The 22795-nt window shown below is 34.9% G+C and overlaps 1 protein-coding gene across 1 annotated transcript in view; it reads right to left on the bottom strand.

Moving 5' to 3' along the window:
* The window catches only part of LOC149775669 (integrator complex subunit 2-like), a 93056-nt gene that overhangs the window by 9066 nt on the left and 61195 nt on the right, over positions 1–22795 (bottom strand). The window contains exons 19-24 of the mRNA XM_089944225.1: positions 20313–20385; positions 15020–15090; positions 12904–13014; positions 7621–7728; positions 2110–2215; positions 1505–1672 (exon numbers count right to left, since the gene is read on the bottom strand). Coding sequence (XP_089800351.1) covers positions 1505–1672; positions 2110–2215; positions 7621–7728; positions 12904–13014; positions 15020–15090; positions 20313–20385 — 637 coding nt within the window. The remainder of the gene's footprint in view (positions 1–1504; positions 1673–2109; positions 2216–7620; positions 7729–12903; positions 13015–15019; positions 15091–20312; positions 20386–22795) is intronic.

The following is a 22795-nucleotide window of genomic DNA, read 5'->3' as shown; positions in this document are numbered from 1 at the left end:
CGGTACATGATAATGAACATTTCCAGCTGGAAAACAATACATTAATAACTTGCACTTTCAATAAGGGGGGCCCCGAGTGACTGAGTGGTGTAAAGCGCTCTCCGTTACGGATCACTGCCATCTCACCTCTGTCTGTGTGGGTTTGAGTCTAGGATTTGGCCAATGCGGGTGTGTGAGAAAGCTTGCCAGTAGCTTCTCATGGGTCAGTGGTTCTTCCCAGGGTTTTCCTTCTTCCTCCACCATTAATACTGGCCACCATGCATAGCCTATCGTGTGCTGAAAAATGGCATTAAACCCCACAACAACAACAACTTTCAATACAAGTTACAAATGTCATGAACTTTGTGAGACTACTGAAGCTCAAAGAATAAATATTTTAACATCAGACAGTTAAAAATAAATAGATGCTTTAAGAAACTGATGAATTTTCACTGTATTATAAAGACAAATGCTACAGAGTTTTGCCATAAAAACATGGCTTGTCTATAGTGTTCATATGTGTGAACACTATGATGATAGTTTACACTACAGCATATTAGTTTATTTACAAATAAATGTGCAACCAGCTGTAAACAGTGTAGACCCAAATCTGCTGGTGCACAATGTACTAGCAGATTAGTCCATGCACTCATACTCATCACAGTGGGTTACATCCCCTTACAGCCTGGATAATGTCACTGCCACCAGAGGCTGAAATTGGTCAGAAATATGCACAAATATTTTTCACAATTTAACGTTGCTTTTGATAGAATTTGCAAAAGTAAATAAAAATACTGGAAATTAATTGCTTAAGCTACCTGTAATTCCTACAACTTTTCAAACTTACTAATTTTTTAGCTAATCATCTAACTGTGTGTGAACAATGAAATCTCCTACATTGTTTAAGACAGTCCAAATATCAAGATATAATTAGACAGGATTCACTGGTGCAAATTAAAGTTTCAGGAAGCTGATTTTTTCAACTGGGACCAGAACTTTGGAACTTGATCAAGGAGTGGAGGTAACGTAATGAAGAAGGTATCAACCCTTATTGCTTTATCTGCCTGTCCTAGTTTACCTAGTGAAGAAATTCAAGCCATTACAAGTGAGGAATACAGATCTTCATCCCTAGAGAAAGACTCACCCGTTGCAAATATAATCAATTGTTGTTGTTGTTGTTGTTGTGTGGTTTAACGCCATTTTTTAGCACACGATAGGCTATACATGGCGGCCAGTATTAATGGTGGAGGAAGAACCCGGGAAAACCCTGGAAAGAACCACCGACACACAAGAAGCTACTGGCAAGCTTTCTCACATACCCACATTGGCTGAATCCGACACTTGAACCCATGCAGACAGAGGTGAGATGGCAGTGATCCATAACGGAAAGCACTTTAGACCACTCGGCCACTCGGGGCCCCAAATATAATCAATATTATTAAATTTGACAACAGTTCTGTGGTAACATGATGCTTTACTTCAGCTGTGAGATTTCAACAGAATGATAAAGAAAGTAAATTCATACCTGACTCGGGTGTGTTGCTGCCGAAAGATAGATGTGAATAGCATATACGGCCAACTTGTGTCAGCAACGATGTTACATCCTCACAGAGTGGTGGGAATGCCTGGCATACTTTTGTCAGATATGGAATGGTCTCCAGAAAATAATTCACTCTCTCCTCATTGTCACACACTGAAATCAAAATTAAATGTATATAGAATAATTAAGCACAACAAAAAATAATTAATTAAGAAATGAGTTATGTTGAACACCCTCTCTTGGCTTCGAAACAAAAAACTTATTCAGCTTCATAAATCTATTCAAAGCAGAAATGAAAATTCTAGTAAATTCAGTTTACAACAAACAAAGTGTTTAATGAAAGGTATTTCTCAGAAGCAAAATAAGTATGTAAACTGAACGACACATCATACTTATATCAGCAGTATATTGAAATGTACAACACACTGAAGTATATATTTTAATAATATTTAGTTATGATTATATCAGTAACATAAAACAGGAAGCTAAAAAAACAACACCACCAAGATAGTTATGTTTATATGATTCACACAATCAGGAAGTTAAGAAAATAATTAAAGACACCAAGATAGTTTTCCATATTCTCTTACCTCCAGCCATTGTGATCAGCACATTCAGACAAAGCTTGGCAATACTGAGTGACTTTGGCAGGGCATACTGACAACCAAGGTAGGACATCAGTTTAATTGCAAACTTCTAGAGTTAAAAACAAAAGAAATAATTAAAGACTCCCTGTATTTCCTCTCTCTTTCTCTCTCTCCTGCATATCTCTCTCTATTAAAGTTTTCCTCCTAGAATATTACAGATGGAATGCTACTTTTATGGTCAGATAATTATGCCTCATTTTAAAAACCTCTGTATAATTAAAATTAAATAGTTCCTCTCTCTCTCTGTGGATTAAAGTTTTCCTCCGAGAATATTACAGATGGAATGCTACTTTTATGGTCTGACAATTATCCCTCATTTTAAAAACCTCTGTATAATCAAGAATTACATAGCTCATCTCAAAATGCATCCACTAATTTTAAGAATCTAGCTATATTTATTATACAACAAATAACAAACCCAAATGGTCATAAAATAAATGCAGAAATGTAATATAAGGTAGTGAAACCCTAAATGTAGGTTGTAATGACCTTTTCTAGCTGTAAGAGTGTGGCACCTACAAATATGCATACAATCATCTGGTTTGGTGATTCTTGCATGATACGTGCTACAGACTGTAAACAAATCAATGAAGTCTAGAATATGGTTCACTGTGACCTAATTTTGTAACAATGTGTATTGCTCATCAAGATTCATTTATTCACCTAGTTTCATGAATCCTGACATAACAGTACTAACATTTATCTGGCTGAGCTAAATGCAAAACCTTAGCCTATGCCAGTACAATGTGAAATGCAGGTCACTGTAACCTTCTTCTGTTGTAAAGGTGTGGTACTAATGAGCACACTAACATGAACTGAACTTGAGAAATAAACTAATTCATGAAACATGGGTCATAGTGACCTACTTTTAAGATGAGGGTGTAGTACTCCTCAAGATTATTACCGTATTTCATGATTCCATTACAACAGCATTATACATAAGATACAAATGAAAAAAAAATCAACATGGTCATGAGCTAAATGAATAAACCTAACATAAAGAAACAAAATGTGAACTGTAGGTCACAATATCCTACTTTTATGGTAAGGGTGTGGAAGCAGCAGTGATATATACTATAATTTAATCTCATATATTCTTATATGAAAAGTGTTTGATACTGAACCCAAGTTAATTATATATTGGTAACAGTGACCTACTTTTGTGACAAGAGTGTAGAACTCATCAAGATGCATCTCCTTATAAAGTTTCATTGGTTAAAAGCTAAAGCTAAATGCAAAAGTATTAACCAAAGCTAGTACAATAAAACATTTTGGTCACCATGACCTTCTTTTGTAAGGGTGTGTTGTTACTTTACATGCATATAAACATCAAGTTTAATGATTCCAGCATGCACAATGGTTTTGAAATAAACTTAAAACACAGAATTTAACCAAAGTCACTTAAGTGTGAAATTTCATAGTGACCTATCTGTCTGATGTTGGTGTAGTATTAATCAATATGCGTATCCTCAATAAGTTTAATGAATCTCTCTTTCTCTCTCTCTCTCTCCCTCTCTCTCTCTCTCTCTATATATATATATATACACATGCATACATACATACACACACACACACACACATATATGTATATGTATATATATATATATATACACACATACATATATATGCATATATATATACACACATACATATATAATGCTGAACGCCAAGCGAGGCAGCTGTTAGTACCATTTTTGTAAGTCTCTGGTATGACTCGGTCGGGGATCGAACCTATGACCTCCCGCATCCGAGGCGGACGCTCTAACCACTAGGCCACCGGAGCGGTCGACAGCTTATAGTGATGTCTAGCACTGGGGCATCATGCCACAGACATGTAGCATGATGTCCCACCCAGTCACATTATCCTGACACCAGGCCGACCAGTCCTAACACTAACCTCTTAATGCTGAGCACCAAGCGAGGCAGCTGTTAGTACCATTTTTGTAGGTCTTTGGTATGACTCGGCCGGGGATCGAACCCACGACCTTTCCGCTTCCAATGCGGACGCTCTAACCACTATGCCACCGGAGCGGTATATATATATATATATATGTATGCATGTATGTATGTATGTATGTATGCATGTATGTATGTATGTACGTACGTACGTACCTACATACATACATACAGGTTGCAAAACCCTATAACTGGCCATGAGATAAACAAAAAAGCTTCAATCTAAACCAGCAAAATGTGAAATGCAGTGACAGTCACAGTTACCCAATTTCGTGACCTTCCTGTTTGATAGTTTGATGATTCTAGCTCGAACAGAACTTGATAATTAAATTAATACACAAACTTTAACCAAAGCCTGTTAAGCATTAAAACAGGTCACAGTAACCCAATTTTGTGATAAGGGTATGGTAATCATGAAGATGAATCTTCTCATTATCTTTGATGATTCCAGGTAAAACAGTGTTTATACAGTATGCAAAACTCCTATCTAAAACCAAAAATGTGACCAAGAATGTTGATGTGCTGCCTATGACCAAGGAAAAAGATGTTTTACATTAATGAGGCTATACATACAGTGTGACCCTGCTACAACACAATAGTTGGGGTACATAGAACCCAACCGTGTTATAGACTGAACCATGTTATAACCAACTGGGTCAGTTATCTGAAGAAAATGATGCATATACCAAAAATATGGTGGGCAGGGGACAGGGTAATAAAAGCAGGCACAAAAATACATGCTTTCGGTTAAATGAAGACAAACTAGTCTGACAAACACTTGTATATTGACAACTTACATTTGTGTAGTACAATCCATAATCACTAAGTACTGTACTTGTATATAATAAATCCATGAATCTGAACATAAATCACACGTTATAAACTTCATGTATGACTTAACATCCTGTTAGAAAACACAAATAACATGTATTTACAAAAAAAAGCTAGTCATTGTTTTGATCTATATCCGATTGTCACTTCACAATTCATTACAATTGTTGCAAGTAACACATCACTATAGCTGTTTACAAGCTGCAGGTACATGTACTTAAATTGGCCTAATTTTGGTCAGCTGAAGACAGCGTCATTTTGCCAAGGTTACGCAGGGGATGATAGGGAAATGAAAACTCGAACAAATTAAAAAGTTTAATGTCTTTGGAAGATACCCCATTTTTAATGAACTTGATAGCCATATATCTATGGTTTGAAAAGACAGTAAATTTAATTTTGCATTTTATGCTGCTGTTGGTAGTGACCATAAGCATAATGTAAACGTGTTCCAGTCACTTTGAAAAAATGCAATAATTGTTTAGATTCCATTGCTTTTATTTAAGTTTGGTGCTGACTTCCTTTGATGAAAGGTTATTTGGTTTTACTGAAGATTGTAGTCAGCTTTCTTTGATGAAGAGTGCATGTTTGATTCTAGTTACTGCTAAAGAACAGCTTTGGATGACCAAACATACATTTCTTTTTGCAGCTGCAACATCAAATAATTGTAGACCATTGATTGAGACTGATTTTTTTTTCATTTGCTTAGTATTTATACAGAACTATTGGTGCTTAAAAGGTGATCAGTTTTCTTTGAAGTTTCAACGAAAAAATTTCTGGGTACATTTTAAAAACAAAAAGAAATCAGCTGCCGTTTGGTAGATTGTAGCAGTTACTTTTCCTGCCTTCAAAAGTTGGTCAGTTGTAGCTATTCCCAATAGCACAGATAGACCAACAAGTAGATCTCCGTTTTTGTTTGTTTGGATTTTCTTTCTTGTGGCAGAGTGATGCTGCCTTCCACGCATGTATCAGAAATTGAAGAAAAAAAAGGCTAACAGATGATGAATAGACAGGGGTTCTGTTCTGACTGGGATTACTTAAGAAATTATGAGTATTCTGAAGGATTTAATTCTATGAGTGAAAAGAAGAGGAATTTCACTTACCTTCCATATACAGAGGTCAGTCAAAATAAATATATTTATTACTAGCAAGCGGCAGAAATTTCGACACTTTTTTGTCCAAAAGATCTATTATGAGATAGTGCCTCATCCAGTTGATCTTCACTACCAGTAATGTTATTTTAAAACATGCAGAGATCTCACAGCATACAGTTTCAGGTCAGATGTCAGAGTAAGAGGATTATGATATAACAATGCACTGTTTAGATGGTTTGTCAATATGAACAATGAATTTTTTTAAACTAACAATAGATAAATTCCAGTGCATTTTATATCAAGTTTGTGGCTTCCTTTCATGATGCCTCTGAATTTGTTCACTCCAAACCCAAGGTTGTATATATAGATTTAAACAGTCAATAATGTTTGGGAACAAAATCACCAGATGGTATGTTTTGTTGCTAATAAGGAATATAAATCACCATTAGTGACATTCGCAAGGCCCAGCATGATCCCGGAATAAACAGTGTACCTGTTATTTTTTGTACTTTTAAGAAGAAATAACTTTTTTTGTGTATAAGAAAAAACACACATGAATATGAAATTGCAGGAACCGCACCATGATCATCTTATATATTAGAATTCATACACAATCTCTTCCCCAAAAATGATAATATACTTTTTACATGTTACTTTTCATACTTTTAGAAAGAAAAAGAAAATATGTCTGCATGAGAAAAGTACATGTAAATGAAACTTTGTGAGCCATGCCACAACCATGTTATATCCGGTTTCATGTTTTAACAGAGTGTGCTATAGCAGGGTCACACTGTATTTATTTAATTCTGTTTGGATGCCAGGGGTAGTACAACAGCTTATGTCTAATTAAACAAAGAGGTGAGCAAAGTGATGGGATACTGTGTTCACTCATCTGCCCATCCGACTGCCCATCTGTCCATCCTATTGTCAAACTGTCCATCTGAATGTCCATTTCTCCATCAGTCCATCCCATTGCCCATTTGCTGATACTACTGTCCACCTTACTGTCCATTTGATTGTCCATCTGTCCATCTGTCCATTTGATTGTCCATCTGCCCATCCTATCATCCATCTGTCTATCTGATTTTCCATCTTACTGTCCATTCAAAAGTCCATCTTTCCATCCAGTTGCCCATCTGTCCATCTGATCGAACATTTGTCCATCTGCCAATCTGTCCATCCAACTGTCCATTTGTTCTTCCTACTGTCCATCCTATTATCCATCTGTCCATCTGATTGTCCATCTGTCATGCTATATGGCTCTTTCAGTTTTAAATGAAAATTCATGACACTTGGTGGATTCCTTAATGTAAAATCAAATGACATATTTTGTTTCAACCTAAACCCATCTCTTTGGTTACAGAAAGGGGTTCATATGTCATATATTCAAAAATTGCAAATATTTACACAATATTTTTTGGACATTTTGTATATGTGTTGGACAGCTACTGACATTTGTTTTCAAACATAAAAGAGGAATTAATATGTTGGTCTTGGCAAATTGGATTATATTCATTTTTTTTTTCAAACCCAAAAAATGTAGAAAACTTGCAAGGTTCCAAACAGATCAATATACCTGCTTGTCCAGTTGCGGCTGACTTAAAAGCTCTGGTATGAAATCCAGACAGATGTGCATAGAAGGAATACCAGCCACTGTCACAGGCAGCAACTCTTCAGAATAGCCCTGAAATCATATACCATCAAGCTTAAGTACAACATCTTCAAATACAATACAGTTTATGCAAAGACGTATGTACATGTACATGCTCACAGAATAGACGTTTTACAAATATTCTGTGGTTATCAGTTATCATACATACGATTCTGAACAGAAATTCTGAAAAGATAATTAAAATTGAAAATAATAAAACACACTGATGGCTTCAAGCTTTAGAAATCATACTGATATACATCACTGAATAGTTAAGGAAACTGGGCATGTGCAATAGCAACCATCCACATTTCATTTCAAGCTGTATTTAAATAAGCCACATACATAAATTACTGTAAAGAAATACAATTTATATGGTTTTGAAAGGTCTTTTTCCAAATAATCTGCCAAAAACTTTTTTAGCTTTCATTACTGATTAAATCTTTTTACAATATTTTAGGGTTAAATATTTTTGTAGATATTTTGAAGGTTGCATCCTTTCCAATAATTTCTTTTCTCTACATTTTATTGGTTTGAATGTATGCAACAAAAACACACTAAATTACAATAGTAATAATTTTAATGCACCAGGCATACAGCCAGACTAAAAATAAAAACACACCAGGCTTACAGTGAGGCTAAAAAAACAAACAACACTAGGCTTACAGCCAGACTAAAAAAAATACACCAAGCTTATAGTGAGAATAAAAAAAATACACCTGGATTACAGCCAGACTAAAATTACAAACACATCTAGGCTTACAGTGAGATTAAAAATAACAATATACCAGGTTTACAGTCAGCCTAAAAATAAAAATACACCAGACCTGCAGTGTTGTGTACCTTTAATTGTGTGCTTAACTTTTCTCCATGATTGTAATTTGTGAACAGAATGTTAACTTTACTCTGCTTAAATGCATATGTTCATATAAAAAATGTTTTTAGAAAAGGGTTGTTTCAAATTTTAACAAGAAGCCCTTAAAAGTAAATACCTTTATATAAAGAGAAAATGTTAAGCAATACTGAGTTTTTAGCCTGTTTTGGGGAGAGAATGCACAAAACTATTCTATAAGTGCGAATCTGCATCTTCTAAACTATTAAGATGAATACAAAGTTGTCAAGTTTTCCAATTTTTCTGTAATCAAGACAAGAGAATTAGTGGTATTCTGGAACACTGCTTAAACTGAAACTTTTAATGAACTCCAAAATATAGATGAGCATTAATTGCAATCACTGTCAAGGATGCCAATGGTATTCTGCATTGAAATTTAGCCCAATATTCAGTCAATATATATGTCAATATATATGCATTTACCAAGGTCTGGTAATAAAATTTAGCACAAAGGTGTGCCAAGGTTGATCAAGGTAACTACAGATGGTAATGCTTAACAACAAATTCCCACTACTAATTACCAAATAATATGATAAGATTTATCTTAATACATTTTCATTCAATTTACATATCGAATGAGGAACTGGAGAAGATAAGTTTTATATCCAGATCATATGCCACAGACCTGTTGATAAAGTGTTATGCTACTCTTGTCTTGGAGTGGACTATGGGGTAACCAGTCTACTTGACCAATCCAATCACCTGAGCGCTTGGACTGACAATGCAAATATGTTTAGGGCAAGCGCCCAAACGATCCATACAGCAATTGTACCTCAGCTGACTGAAGAGGAATCTAACCTCTGAAAATTCATTTAGAACTCAATAAATTTAACTAAATGATCAGTTCAATTCCAAACAAGTAGGTTTTTTTTTCTGTCATCAAGTGCCAGCTGATTAATGTTCGGTTTTCTCTGACTCATCAATATATGCAAAATTAAGGACTTTTCTGGTCTGAAACAAACCTATTCTTTGTCCCAAATTTTTCCTTATTTTCCAGTAGCATGACAACCATGGATAAAAATGGACTCTTGTTTTTGCATAACTGCACAAGCTATCTTCAGAATGCGACTTGGATGCCATGTATTGACAATGCTGTGACAGTGTCAACCACTGTTATCTACTGACATGCTTAAACACCACTGCTCAGTGTAAACATAACTTTTCATGCTCTCTGTTAACCCTTTACCTCATACAAGCGTCTTTTTAGGCCTCTACTCCATTCGCATGGAAGCGCCTTTTGACGCCTCTACAAGATTCGCATAGAAGCGCCTTTTGACGCCTGCGGTAAACATCAGCCATTTTGAGCTAGTTTTCATAGTGCCACCTTCGGGGAAAACCCCCCTATTACATACTACATTCATTTCTGCGAATGACAATTACGGCAGATCACGTGGTCGCTATTCATGCACTGGTCGATATCTGCTATTTAAAGTAACTGGGTTGTAATCTCCACTCTCCAAAATGGCAGCCGCGGATTTCATTCAGTACGTACGAAGTTTTCACGATTAGAATAACAACCACGAAAGATTCAATAAATTAGGTAAAGTCTCTGATATTGATGTAGGCAGCAATTAGTTTTTATAAATTATCAAATTCAGATGACTTAGTGATATAGACACACACGAAAACCTTGTAAATTTCGAGTATCGGAAATAGCAGCTATGGTTGGTCACGTGGCCTCACGGACATGACGGTGAACGAGTTCTCTCAAGATTTTGAAGCACATAAAAAAATTCTTCTGTGAAAATAATTACACAGCTATAACAATCGGACATTACTCTTAAATTTTTCCACATATAATATATGTGTACCAAAAATGTAAAATGGTTAAAATTGTTGTTAAATGTAACATACACTAAATTGCTTAACAGTTCACAGGCAGGATTTCATTCAGTACTTACGAAGTTTTCATGAGTAGAATCACAAACACGAAAGATTCAATAACCTTGGTAAAGGCTATGATATTTATGCAAGCAGCAATTAGTTTTCTATTGATTATCAAATTCAGATGACTTAGTGATGTAGACACAGACGAAAAACGTGTAAATTTCGAGTATGGGAAATGGCAGCTATGGTCGATCACGCGGCCTCACTGACATGACGGTGAACGAGTTCTCTCTCGATTTTATAGCACATAAAATATTCTTCTGTGAAAAATAATTACACAGCTATAACAATTGGACTTTACTCTTCAATTTTTCCACATATAATAAATGTCTGCCTAAAACGTAAAATGGTTAAAACTGCTGTTAAACGTAACACCACTACATTGCTTAACAATTCACAGGCATGCCTATGCGGATGCGGTCTGCTAGGTAACAGGTGTTCTATTTATAGCATGCTGCACTTTGTCACTAAGCTCTATGAGGTAAAGGGTTAAGATGAACCGATTTTCAATGGCTGTTTTGCCAGTTTAGAGCTTTATCAATATTTATGACATGCAATTTTGACTCTGGCCCTCATTTTTTCCTCAGAAATGTGAGAAAAATCATCCTTCATTATACTTTGGTGCAGCGTAGGAAAATTTCTGAACCTCATGATCAGAATTTTGTGCCAGATAGTCTGTAAACCCTAAAATTTGAGGCAAATTCTGACCCTTAGGTGGATTTTCCTATTCTCAACTGATGCTTATAAATAACTGTATTATTGTTCTATAGTTATTGAAATATGTGTTAAAACCTGGTAGCTTAATATTCAAATTATCACAGAGTTTCTTATAGTTTATAGGAGTGGGGGTGGAGTTGACAGGAAACAGGAATCAGGAAAAGAAATGTCGTAATGTACTGATAGAACATCACTACTTGTTTTGTTACGTCATATAGTAGTGATTGAACATCAGTACTGGTTTTGTTATGCCATAGTGTAATGATATATCAATACTGGTTTTCTTATGTCATAATGTAATGATACATCAGTACTGGTTTTGTTATGCCATAGTGTAATGATACATCAGTACTGGTTTTGTTATGCCATAGTGTAATGATACATCAGTACTGGTTTTCTTATGTCATAATGTAATGATACATCAGTACTAGTTTTGTTATGTCATATTGTAATGATAGAAGATCACTGTTATATCATATTGTAATGATACCTCAGTATTGGTCTTGTTATATCTTGTTGTAATGACAGAACATCAGTACTGGCTTTGTTATGTCATATTGTAATATAGAACATTAGTATTGTTCTTTGTTTCTTCTGAGGTCCATGGCACCATTCGCAAGTGTAAACAGCTGATCAACCATGGTCAGTGACTACAAAGTTTAATTAAAGTAACTTTCATCACAAGTTTTAAAAACTTACTGTGACCCACTCTATAGCTCAGATGACCCTATAATGTGGTGGTGAACAATGGAATTTTGAAAGGTAACCATCACTAGATGGACAACAACCATGTGCTATCACACATGTCAGAACCAGGGATCAAACATTGGGCTACAGAGGTGAAAAGCAAGCATATTAAAACTGCTTTGCCATTATTGGTTTGACAAGATTTTTCAGTTTTAAAGTCCTTCCCTTATATATATTATTTACAGATAATGAATATTTAAAAGAAAAGAATTTTATTTCATACACACACTACAACCAGACCATAACAGTTCCAAATAATTATTCAAGATTTGTGAAAAATTACAAGAGAATGATTTGTGTACTGGATAAAAAAAAAAACATTATCATAACATAACCCTAGGAAATCCATATTAGTTGTTTTGATCTGAATGGACCACTTTATACATTGTATCAATACACTATTGCACTTTTATAACAAATACTGATGCATTTCTGTTCAAATAAAAAAAATGGCTAGGGACTGTGAAGGATTTTTATTCATTCTGCCATCTTACAAATGTTTCTGAATAAAAGAGTTATACATAGATGTTAAGTTTCTTAAATCTTGCCCTATACACAATCATGTAAAATGCCATCTAAACAGAAACATCAGATTGTTTATTTACCAAAAATACTCTGAAAGTATAATACATCTACCTCAAGAGCACCCATGATGATGACGATACACAAGTGCCTGAAGAATGCTTAAAAAAAGGGACTATACAGGGGCTGAATTTCCAAATTTATTTCTATAAGAACTGGCACACAGAAGAGACCTACAAGCTTTTTCATATATATATATATATATATATATATATATATATATATATATATATATAACTTTTCAAATATATACATTAATGATTACATGATGTGAAAAGCAAATCAGGAAACTTGCAAATTTTCCCAAGTACTCACTAGTTATATATAATGTTCAAGAAAAGGGGCTATACAGAGTGGTCTGCAGATGGTCAGATTAACCTTACCTGGAAATGCACTAATTTGGCTAGGTTTGGATCAGAAATGAAACTCTGATGAATATAAGAGCAGATGAGACACTGCACTTCCCTCAAATTACTCAGTAAACCCAGTGCAGACTGAAAATAAAAACAAGTGTGATTAGAAGCCGATAAAGACTTGAAAAGTGAATTTTATAACAAACATGCAAAGTGTTCTTGCATTTCCCACATTAATTTTTTAAACAAATTTATAACAAATTTGTACATAAGCTACCATAGAAGCACAATGAATGCCATAAAGAAACAAACTAATATAAAACAAAGTTCAAAGAAAAAATGAAGTTTGATTGACACTAACGGGTGAGCAAATTTTAATCAGCCGACAATTAATGAACAAATGAGACCCCTGACCACATCAAGATTCAACTAGACAGAGTAAATACTGAAGTCAAAAAGACATGAATGTCCAATGTGGTGCAGCTGAAGAGAGGTTGGTTGAATATGGCAGTGTAAAGTATAACTAAGTCAAACTGGGTCCAAGCGATGTTAAAAAGCAAGCTGACATTGGTCTTCGTGGCATAAAGTTGTCTCAAACCATATTTGATTTAAATCCATGAAATTCTTCAGAAGTTGCTGAGAAAGGAAATGTTTTCTATTACCTCTTGAATTCAGCCCTCCTAAAAAGACTAAAATCTGTCTATATATCATGCAGATGAAGACAAGTACCTCTTACAAATTACCTCCCATTGGCCCCACTAGGTGGCCACTGGTATCAAGAAAACATGTGTCACATCGAGGCTAACTGCATATTCATTCAGAACATCTGTCTTGAAAGGGTATGATGCAAGAACAAAGGAGATCTTCAGCCACACTGACATAACTTGGATTACCCAACTGTTGTCTGCAAAGAGGCTGATCCAGGTCTGCCAAAACAGGTGTCTGGTGCAAACATGGAGGGCACCAGCAGGTTTGAGGGAGAGGGACTCACTGTTGAGTACAGGGAGCTTTTGGATAGGAGAAACGTTAGTATTTGCATGCCCTCCCTTTTGTTTGTATCCCTCTACCAGTTTAAGATATACCATAACAGTTATGTCCACAAGCGTTTCTCTGAGAACCTAATTAAATGCCAACTGTGTTTTGATAACTGACTTGCGGAAGTATTTGACGTTGCACTAAATTAAAAGCTGGCCTCCTTTGTAATATCATGTTAATTGTGTATTTTGAATCAGATAAAGGAAGTGGAATAAAAGAAAAGTTAAAAAACATACAAATCTTACATACTAAAAATCTAGCAGCCCCAGTCGTATGTCTGTGAACTCACTTCAGTTTATCAATCGAACACTGTTATAAATGTTATTGTGTATGTAACATAATTAAACTACCTTAAATTAACCAACTCATTCATAACTGTGATCAAAGATAGCAAGGCAACCAAGCGAAGCAAATACTGTGTAAAATAAAGAGCTTGGTTTCACAGATATGGTCCATTTTGTGGGCAAGCAAGTTTCAGAGAATTCCTGAAAATGGCACTTAGAAATATCCTCAAGGATGATAAGAAGTTTCACTATTACTTACAATGAAATCATAACATCAATACTGTACCAACTGAATACAAAAATTGAGTTTTGCTGTAGATAATTCTCATGAATCAAATGTCGCTAGTTTAAAAAAAAAAGGAATCTTGTTTGGTGGTTAGTCTAGTTCCCTGCTACACTGATCCTGACTTGGCATTATTCTATTAAATACCACTCCAGGAACCAGACTAATCAACAAAACAAAAAGCAGTGATGCAATACACAGATGTTTTTGCATACACGTGATGGTTGAAGAAACCAGTTGGAACAATCTTTCACATGTTGGACATTTTGAAAATAAATGTTATTTATACAGAAAAATGAACAACTTCATTAGAAAAAGTGTGTTATTAACAATTATTATCAACGTGGTTGTAAAACGAGGATTCTGTCATTAAACAGCCCAGTTCTCTAACCTCACCACGGTTTTCTCAATGTCTAAGCTGATTTTTTTCAATATTTTGAGGCCCCTCGCTAATCCGCACATTTGCTTATAGTGCAGTCTATGTTTGGGGACCCCGTTGTACATGAGTTATCGAGGGAAAGGTGTACATGTAATGTAACATTACCTTTTTTGGTTTGGACTCATCACTGGCTGACAAATTTGAGGGTCCTCTAACTTTCTGATGTAATGGAACATCTGAAGAAAAAAAAATCATTTTAATATTCTTTTTTTGTTGCGAATGTCTTTTATTTATTTTATTTATAAAGTAAAACATAATTTTAACACTGACCTTGATCAACCAGAGTTTGACAATGAATGAATGAATGGCTGTGGGTGGATGTACACACAGAATGAATGGGTGTGGATGGATGGACATGTATAATGAATGGTTGTGGATGGATGTACACACAAAATGAATGGGTGTGGATGGATGTATAAGTAGAATGAATGGGTGTGGATGGATGTACATGTAGAATGAATGGGTGTGGATGGATGAACACATAGAATGAATGGGTGTGGATGGATGTATATGTAGAATGAATGGGTGTGGATTGATGTATAAGTAGAATGAATGGGTGTGGATGGATGTACATGTAGAATGAATGGGTTTGGATGGATGTTCACAGAATTAATGGATGTGTATGGATGTGCTTGTAGAATGTATGGGTGTGGATGGATGTACACACAGAATGAATGGGTGTGGATGGATGCACTTGTAGAATGTATGGGTGTGGATGGAAGTACACACAGAATGAATAGGTGTGGATGGATGTATATGTAGAATGAATGGGTGTGGATGGATGTACACATAGAATGAATGGGTGTGGATAGATGTACACAAAAAAGGAATGGGTGTGGATGGATGTACACAGAATGATTAGGTGTGGATGGATGTATGCATAGAATGAGTGGGTGTGGATAGAGTACACAGAATGAATGGGTGTCGGTGGATGGATGTACACATATGAATGGGTGTGGATGGATATACACAGAGAATGAATGGGTGTGGATAGATGTACATGTAGAATGAATGGGTGTGGATGGATAAACACATATAACGAATGGGTGTGGATGGATGTACATGTATAATGAATGGGTGTGGGTGGATGTACACACCTGCATGTTAAAGTCACTACAGTGTCAAACTCCCACCAAGCAAGCTTAACCAAATTGTTCAAGACTTTATTCTCTTGCCCTGCTTGCTGTAGTTTTCCTAATATATCTTGGTTGCAATGATGCTGCCAGGATATTATCAAAATGGGTGAGCTCCCACCTTGTTACCAAGCCAAGGGGGAGTAAGAAAAAAAAAGGATGGAGGAGACGACTATAGATCAATATACACTCAGCAATCAAATTAGTCTCTCTTTCTGACTGCTCCATTCTGTTCAAGCTCAGTTTTAAAAAATTCCTCAAAATAGAGCTCCTTGTATACAGTAATCATAACTCTGTTAAAGTTAATCTGTTCCTTATCTGTGCTGAGAACCCTTTTCCCAGTCTGCTGTCTGAAAGGACACACACACAGCTAGCTTAGACAGCTTGAAAAAATTGGGAAACTATTCTTATGGTTGTTACATACAAATTTCATAACTCATAGGTATTGTCTCTCATATCTCAGGTCCAAAATAAGATCTTTTACTAACAAGAGAATTGCCAAAGTTTCACTTTCTTAAATTTGCTGACCATTTTCACAATTTCTTGTCTGTTCCATATTAGGGATTTAAGTCCATCACTTCTCTTTGCTCTGACTGAAAAACTTTGATCAAATAAATATTCTTACTTTTTAATATCTATTGTTTTTTATTCAATTTATCTTAACTCTTAGAGTATTAGATAGTACTGCAGCACAAGATCCCTCAGGAATGTATTATTTGAGATTAAAAAAATGAGAATTAAAACTGACTTTGAAATTGCTTGTATTTTAATTAAGCTTGGTATTTCTAATTTAATTTAAAAACACTGCTGACTTGGGGGTTAATTGGCATGCCATCTGTTTTTGTCCATCCTCCATGTATATTGAATTCACATTCAACATCATTTCTGGGTCCAAAATCACTCATGTAACACTATTCTAGCTCAAACCTTTAAAAATTATTGTTATCATCAGTATCATCAGCCAGTATTTCCTAAATGAAATCATAATCTAAAGCTGAAGATAAACTGTGAAGGGAGTCAGCCATTTGGGGTTTTCTAGGTGGCTTGTATTTTAAAATGCATTTGTAGAACTTCTTTGATGAATGTGAGGTTAAAACAATGCAAGAATAATTCTTTCAGGGCCCAATGAGCCAATCAAATTTAGTTTAACAACCATTTACATCAAGTCAAATGTACCCAGATGTGTCAACAGTTGCCTATCTGAATACAGACATGTGTTGTGACAAGAGCTACAAGACCTCTACTGATGATGCAAGTTGTGTTACGACCAGCACTATATTTAATAAAAATTGTATACTGTGCAAAGTACATTTTGATATGCATGACTTGAAACTAATTTATGGGATTCTTGTGCATCGTTGCTCTCTCAGTGCATACATTTGTAAATATTTTTTGTGATTCACACACCCTGGCAGCATTTCTATCGTTGGTCATGTCTTGCTGATCTGATATTTGCTTTAATCCAAGAATTTTACTGGAAATCACTTATGTCACATTTAAAATACCATCTGTACTTGAAGAAAAAAAAAAACGGTGTATATATGTGCATGACTTCCATTACAGGTAAATTCAGGTCTTGAGGAAAAAGCTACACAAACATCTATTCCAATGAAAAAAATTCAATAAAAAACTTCAAAAGATAGCAGGCATCACAATTTAAGTTTACAAACTAAAACTTCTGTAACTAGAATTGTCTAACAACATAATCATGAATTCTTTAAAATAAATACAAAATAAGTTCAAAACACAACCAGCCTGGAAAACCATTGCTGATGACTGCAATCTTGTTCAGCAGAAACAATGAAATGTAAGGCTTGAAGTTTTCACAAAAAGATTGTCCTTCATTATGATGGATCAGATGGCTGTTTGGGATGCTGAGAAGTAACATGTCCATAGGGCTCTATTTCTTACATCAATTGTAATGCACAGAAATTCCTGATCAAAATCCACTTAATCCTGTCTACAGGGAGAACACATTGATCATGAAATTTTGTCCTGTATACACAGCTGTGATATAAATAAATAAATGTTGTTGTTGTTGTAGGGTTTAACACCATTTCTCAGCACAAGATAGGCTATACATGGTGGCCAGTATAACTGGTGGAGGATGAGCCCTGGAAAAAACCACCAACCCACATGAAGTTACTGGCAAGCTTTCTCACATAAACACATTGGTCAATTCTAAGACTCGAACCCATCAGACAGAGGTGAGATGGCAGTGATCTGTAACAGTTAGCGCTTTAGACCACTCAGGGCCCCAATAAATAAATATATAACTATATATATAGCTAAATAGCTAAATATATAACTATATATAACTATATATATATATATATATATATATATATATATATATATATATATATATATATTTGTCCAATACTGAATGGCCTCTATAAGAGGAAGTTTCTGTTCAAGTTAAATTCTGTTAAGCACTTTTATGAAATCCATTTGTGTAACAGTTTTGTCTGCTTTCAGTAATGATGTCCATATCTCATTGTGGGCTGGCATTTATTTCTATAAAAGTTGTAGTTATTTTGTTTAATGCCATTTCTCAGCTCAAGACAGTCTACATATGTTAGCCAGATTAAATGGTAGTGGAAGAACATGGAAAAATCGCATTAAGAACCACCAACCCTTGGGAAGCTATTGGCATACTTTTTCAAATACCCACATTGGCAAAGCCTTAAGACTCAAACCGAAGTGGACATACGGTGAGATGGCAGTGATCAGTAAAGGTGAGCACTTTTAACCACTAGGTCACCCAGGGCTTCCTTTATAAAAGTGAAAGGCCTCAAGCTAGGGTGCTTTCTCTGAAATCCAGACAACTTCTGTTCAAAAGTATTTTCAAAGTTACTAAAAGTTTTTTTTGTTAGCAGCATCAGCCATATTTGAAGGTAGATTGGTATTTTTTAAAACATTTATAAGATACATCATTCTAGGATACTTTCAATTGAATATTTGAAGGTAGATTGGTATTTTTTAAAACATTTATAAGATACATCAATCTAGGATACTTTCAATTGAAAGTTATCAAATTCTGTTGAGTAGTTATAAGTAATTTTTTAAAGGATTTTTATTTTTTATTTTTAAAGATGTTCATATGGTGAATCAACAGGAACACTAACAATTTGAGAACACCATAATATTTTCTGTCAAATTTGGTCAAATTCTACGAAGAAGTTTATAAGAAGCTGTTTACAGTTGTTTTTCTATTTTTAGCAATAGTTACCATACCTGATAGTGGATAAAAATATGCAAGTTCCTCATGCAAGGCTGCATATCTTGAGCTGAGATGCATCAGCTCAATTCGCAAATATCTTTCAGCTGATGCCACTAAAACACTTGTGTGTTCATTAGTACTTTCAAGTCTGGACTATTGTAACTCAATTCTGTCTGATTCATCTCAATATCTACTCCAGAAACTTCAAAACACAGCTGCTTGGATCATACTTAGAGTACCACGATCAGAGCACACCTCCCCGCTGCTCTGTACCCTACACTGGCTATCCATTCGATCCAGAATCAAACAAAAATTTGTTCTCTGTGCTACATTTCACTGTTGGACTCCAGTCCAACATACCTATCCGATCTCACCCATGTGTACACACCAGCAAGATACTTATGCTCCTCTTCTGACAATTGTATACTCATTATTCCCACTATGAAAACAAAGTCATATGGACAGCATTCTTTTGCATACCAAGGCCCAGCAACATGGAATGAATTGCCCACTGAACTTAGACACAAAGACACAGTGATCACATTCAAGAGTGCTCTCAAAACTCACTTATTTCGACAGCAAGAACAAACTTAAAGATCTAATAATGTTTCCTACCTGAAATATTCTCAGTATGTTTTTTATTTTTTAATGTTTTTTCTAATTTCATGGTGTTTGTTTTTGTAATAATGTTATTATATGTTTTTATCTTATAGGTGTTGTCTAATGTTGTAAAGCGCTTAGAGCTTCTAAAGATTAGGCGCTATACAAAGTCCTCATTATTTTTATCATTATTATTATCAGGAACCAGCAGATCTGGGCCTATTTAGTTAGGAGTAAGCAGTAGAACAAACAATACAGACCCAGATCCAGATCTACTGGTGCATTATACAATGGCAGATCAATGTCTATGCTATTTTGCATTTGGACCCAACTTAAATGTCAGTATATATCGTAACATGTTTTTGTTAGAAAAACAGATATAATCATGTTTTCTTTTGTGAACTACAAATTACACTGATTCTGGAAATCGTAGGAGGATTACCTTTGGTTAGTGGTCCATTTCCCAAGCTAGCTCTTAGTTCACCATTTGAAAGACTGACTTCTTCAGGACATGACTGTAATGAAAGACAAGAAAATGAAATGCAAGAAAATTCAGTTTTTTAAAATAAATTAGCTAATGGTGCTCTCTTCATGTGAGTTTTGGAAAGAAACTGAATAAATTCTCTCTAAGCATGTCTTGAAGAGGATATATATATATATATATATATATATATATATATATATATATATAATCAATCCACAGATTTTTTTAAATACACTTGAAATCTGTTCAGTAAAGCAAAAAAATTAATTCTTGGCTTACAATTCATTCAGATATTTTGGATGACAAGGTAGGTAGGTAGTGCTTATCCATTCACTTGATGGCTTACAGACATTATATACATAATGTTCACAAGTAAAGACCATTTTAATACAATAATTCGACCTGTCTTGAAGACTTCTGACTTTCTCCTCCTCCTCCTCATTATCATCATCATCAACATCCACCTCCTGTCATTTGATTATATTATGATATTCATCAATATTTACAATCTGCTATCAGGACTCCAGGAGCCAAGTCATGAAAAAAACAAGACAAGAGCCCCTCACTGGGACTAACACTCTAACAATCTACTGGGCAAACAGAATTTCCATGAATTCAAGCTTAGATCATTGCTTTATTTGTATTGCTACATAGTGAAAATATCTGATATTCTTCAGTTTTGCATCATTTTAATTTAGGACAAAATAGACATCAATAGAAGTCTTTTGGTGAAAACCACAATGTCAATCTGAACATCCATTCATGGTGAGTAGTGACAGCAAGATTTTCAAGACAACCATCAATGCAGCCATACTGGATGTTTGATTGGAACCATTTTCATTCAGGAACAACTTGGGATCACAACAAGTCTAATGATGAAAATCCCGTGTTGATACAGACATAGATTTGGGAAAAGTTGAATTACAATATTTCCAGGATTGAGGATTAGTCCATTTAATTTAGAACCAACCAGACACTATAAGTACTCTTTTGATAAAACCAAATGTCAAAATTACTTTCTATTCAAGAAAAGAAGCAACAATAAGACTTTCAAACTGGTCACCATGGTGGCCACATTGGATTTCACATCAGCATCATTTTCATTTTGGTCACTAGACATTATAAGAAGTCTTCTGGTGAAAACCCCAAGTTCATATGACTTAATGGTTATCAGAGTTTTACCACTTCCATTTAGAACCAAGATAAGAAGTCTTTCAGTGTAAACCCCATGCTAAAGTGACCATTCAGAAGATGGCCACAATGGCAGCCCAACTGGATGTCTGAGTGGCACCGTTTTCATTTAGGACCAACCCAACATCATAAGAAATCTTTTAGCAAAGACCCTATATTGAAATAACTTGTCAATCTGACTTTTCTTTCATTCTGGAGTAAAAATAACAAGAGTTTTAAGATGGCTGATGTGGTGGCCATATTGGAGAACATATCAGCATCATTATTATTCAAGACAAAGTAGACCTGATAGCAAGTCTTTCAGTGAAAACCACATGTTGACATGACCATCCATTCAGGTGAGTAGTGATAAGATTTTCAAATCTGCCATGGCAACCAAACTGGATGTCAAATTGGTACCATTTTCATACATCATCAGAAGTCTTTCAGTGACAACACCATGTTGATATAAACATCCATTCTGAAGGAATAGTGATAACAAAATTTTCAAGATGAATTTCTGAGTGGCACCATTTTCTTTTAGGACCATCCAGCCCATGTATGTAAAGTTTCATGGTAATCCTCCACATAGTTTAAAAGTTTAAAAGAAGTCACAGTAAATAATTTTGCTAATGGACATTCCATAAGCTCTTCTGGTTTACGACCACCTTCGCTAGCCAAGGTTCTGATATGTTAACCCTATCTACAACTTGGCGGATCATACAGATATTTCATACCTTTGCCCTTGTGCCAACTGTTGGATTTTATGAGTTATCTCCCTTAGTTTGTAATGCCAACTAACCAACTGAACAATTTGAGACTTACTTACCTAATAAATAGATGTGTGTACCAGCTGACATGATTGATATAATGTCCAGCTGACATGATTGATACAGTGTTGATTTAATGATTCTGTCTTAAAATCAGTGAAGTGTGATCTTCAGTACTCTGCATTAATTTTTGTGTCTAAACCTAACGTTTCATTAGTTATTGTGCTTCAGGCAAAATTTCTGGTATTTTAGAGTCATGCTGTTTGTTGAAATTAAGCATGCATGCATAAAATAAGACATGCTTTCAGCAGGATTTCAGTTTTGACAACAGTTTTGCTTGAAAGAAGAATCAATTTAAATAAGTATTAAATCTAATTTTCATATAATAATATAATTTATTATTCTTTCATTTATTTTCAGCAATAATTGTTAGAATATCTTATGCTTTTTCTCATTTATCTCTATCTTTTTAGTCATGACATGTCATTCTGTATAGATAAG

The sequence above is a fragment of the Sinohyriopsis cumingii genome, chromosome 19 (assembly GCF_028554795.1).
Source record: "Sinohyriopsis cumingii isolate HCF-2022 chromosome 19, ASM2855479v2, whole genome shotgun sequence".
NCBI classification, from domain to species: Eukaryota; Metazoa; Mollusca; class Bivalvia; order Unionida; family Unionidae; genus Sinohyriopsis; species Sinohyriopsis cumingii.
The sequence above is the reverse complement of the archived record's forward strand: the minus strand, read 5'-3'. Positions and strand labels throughout refer to the sequence as shown.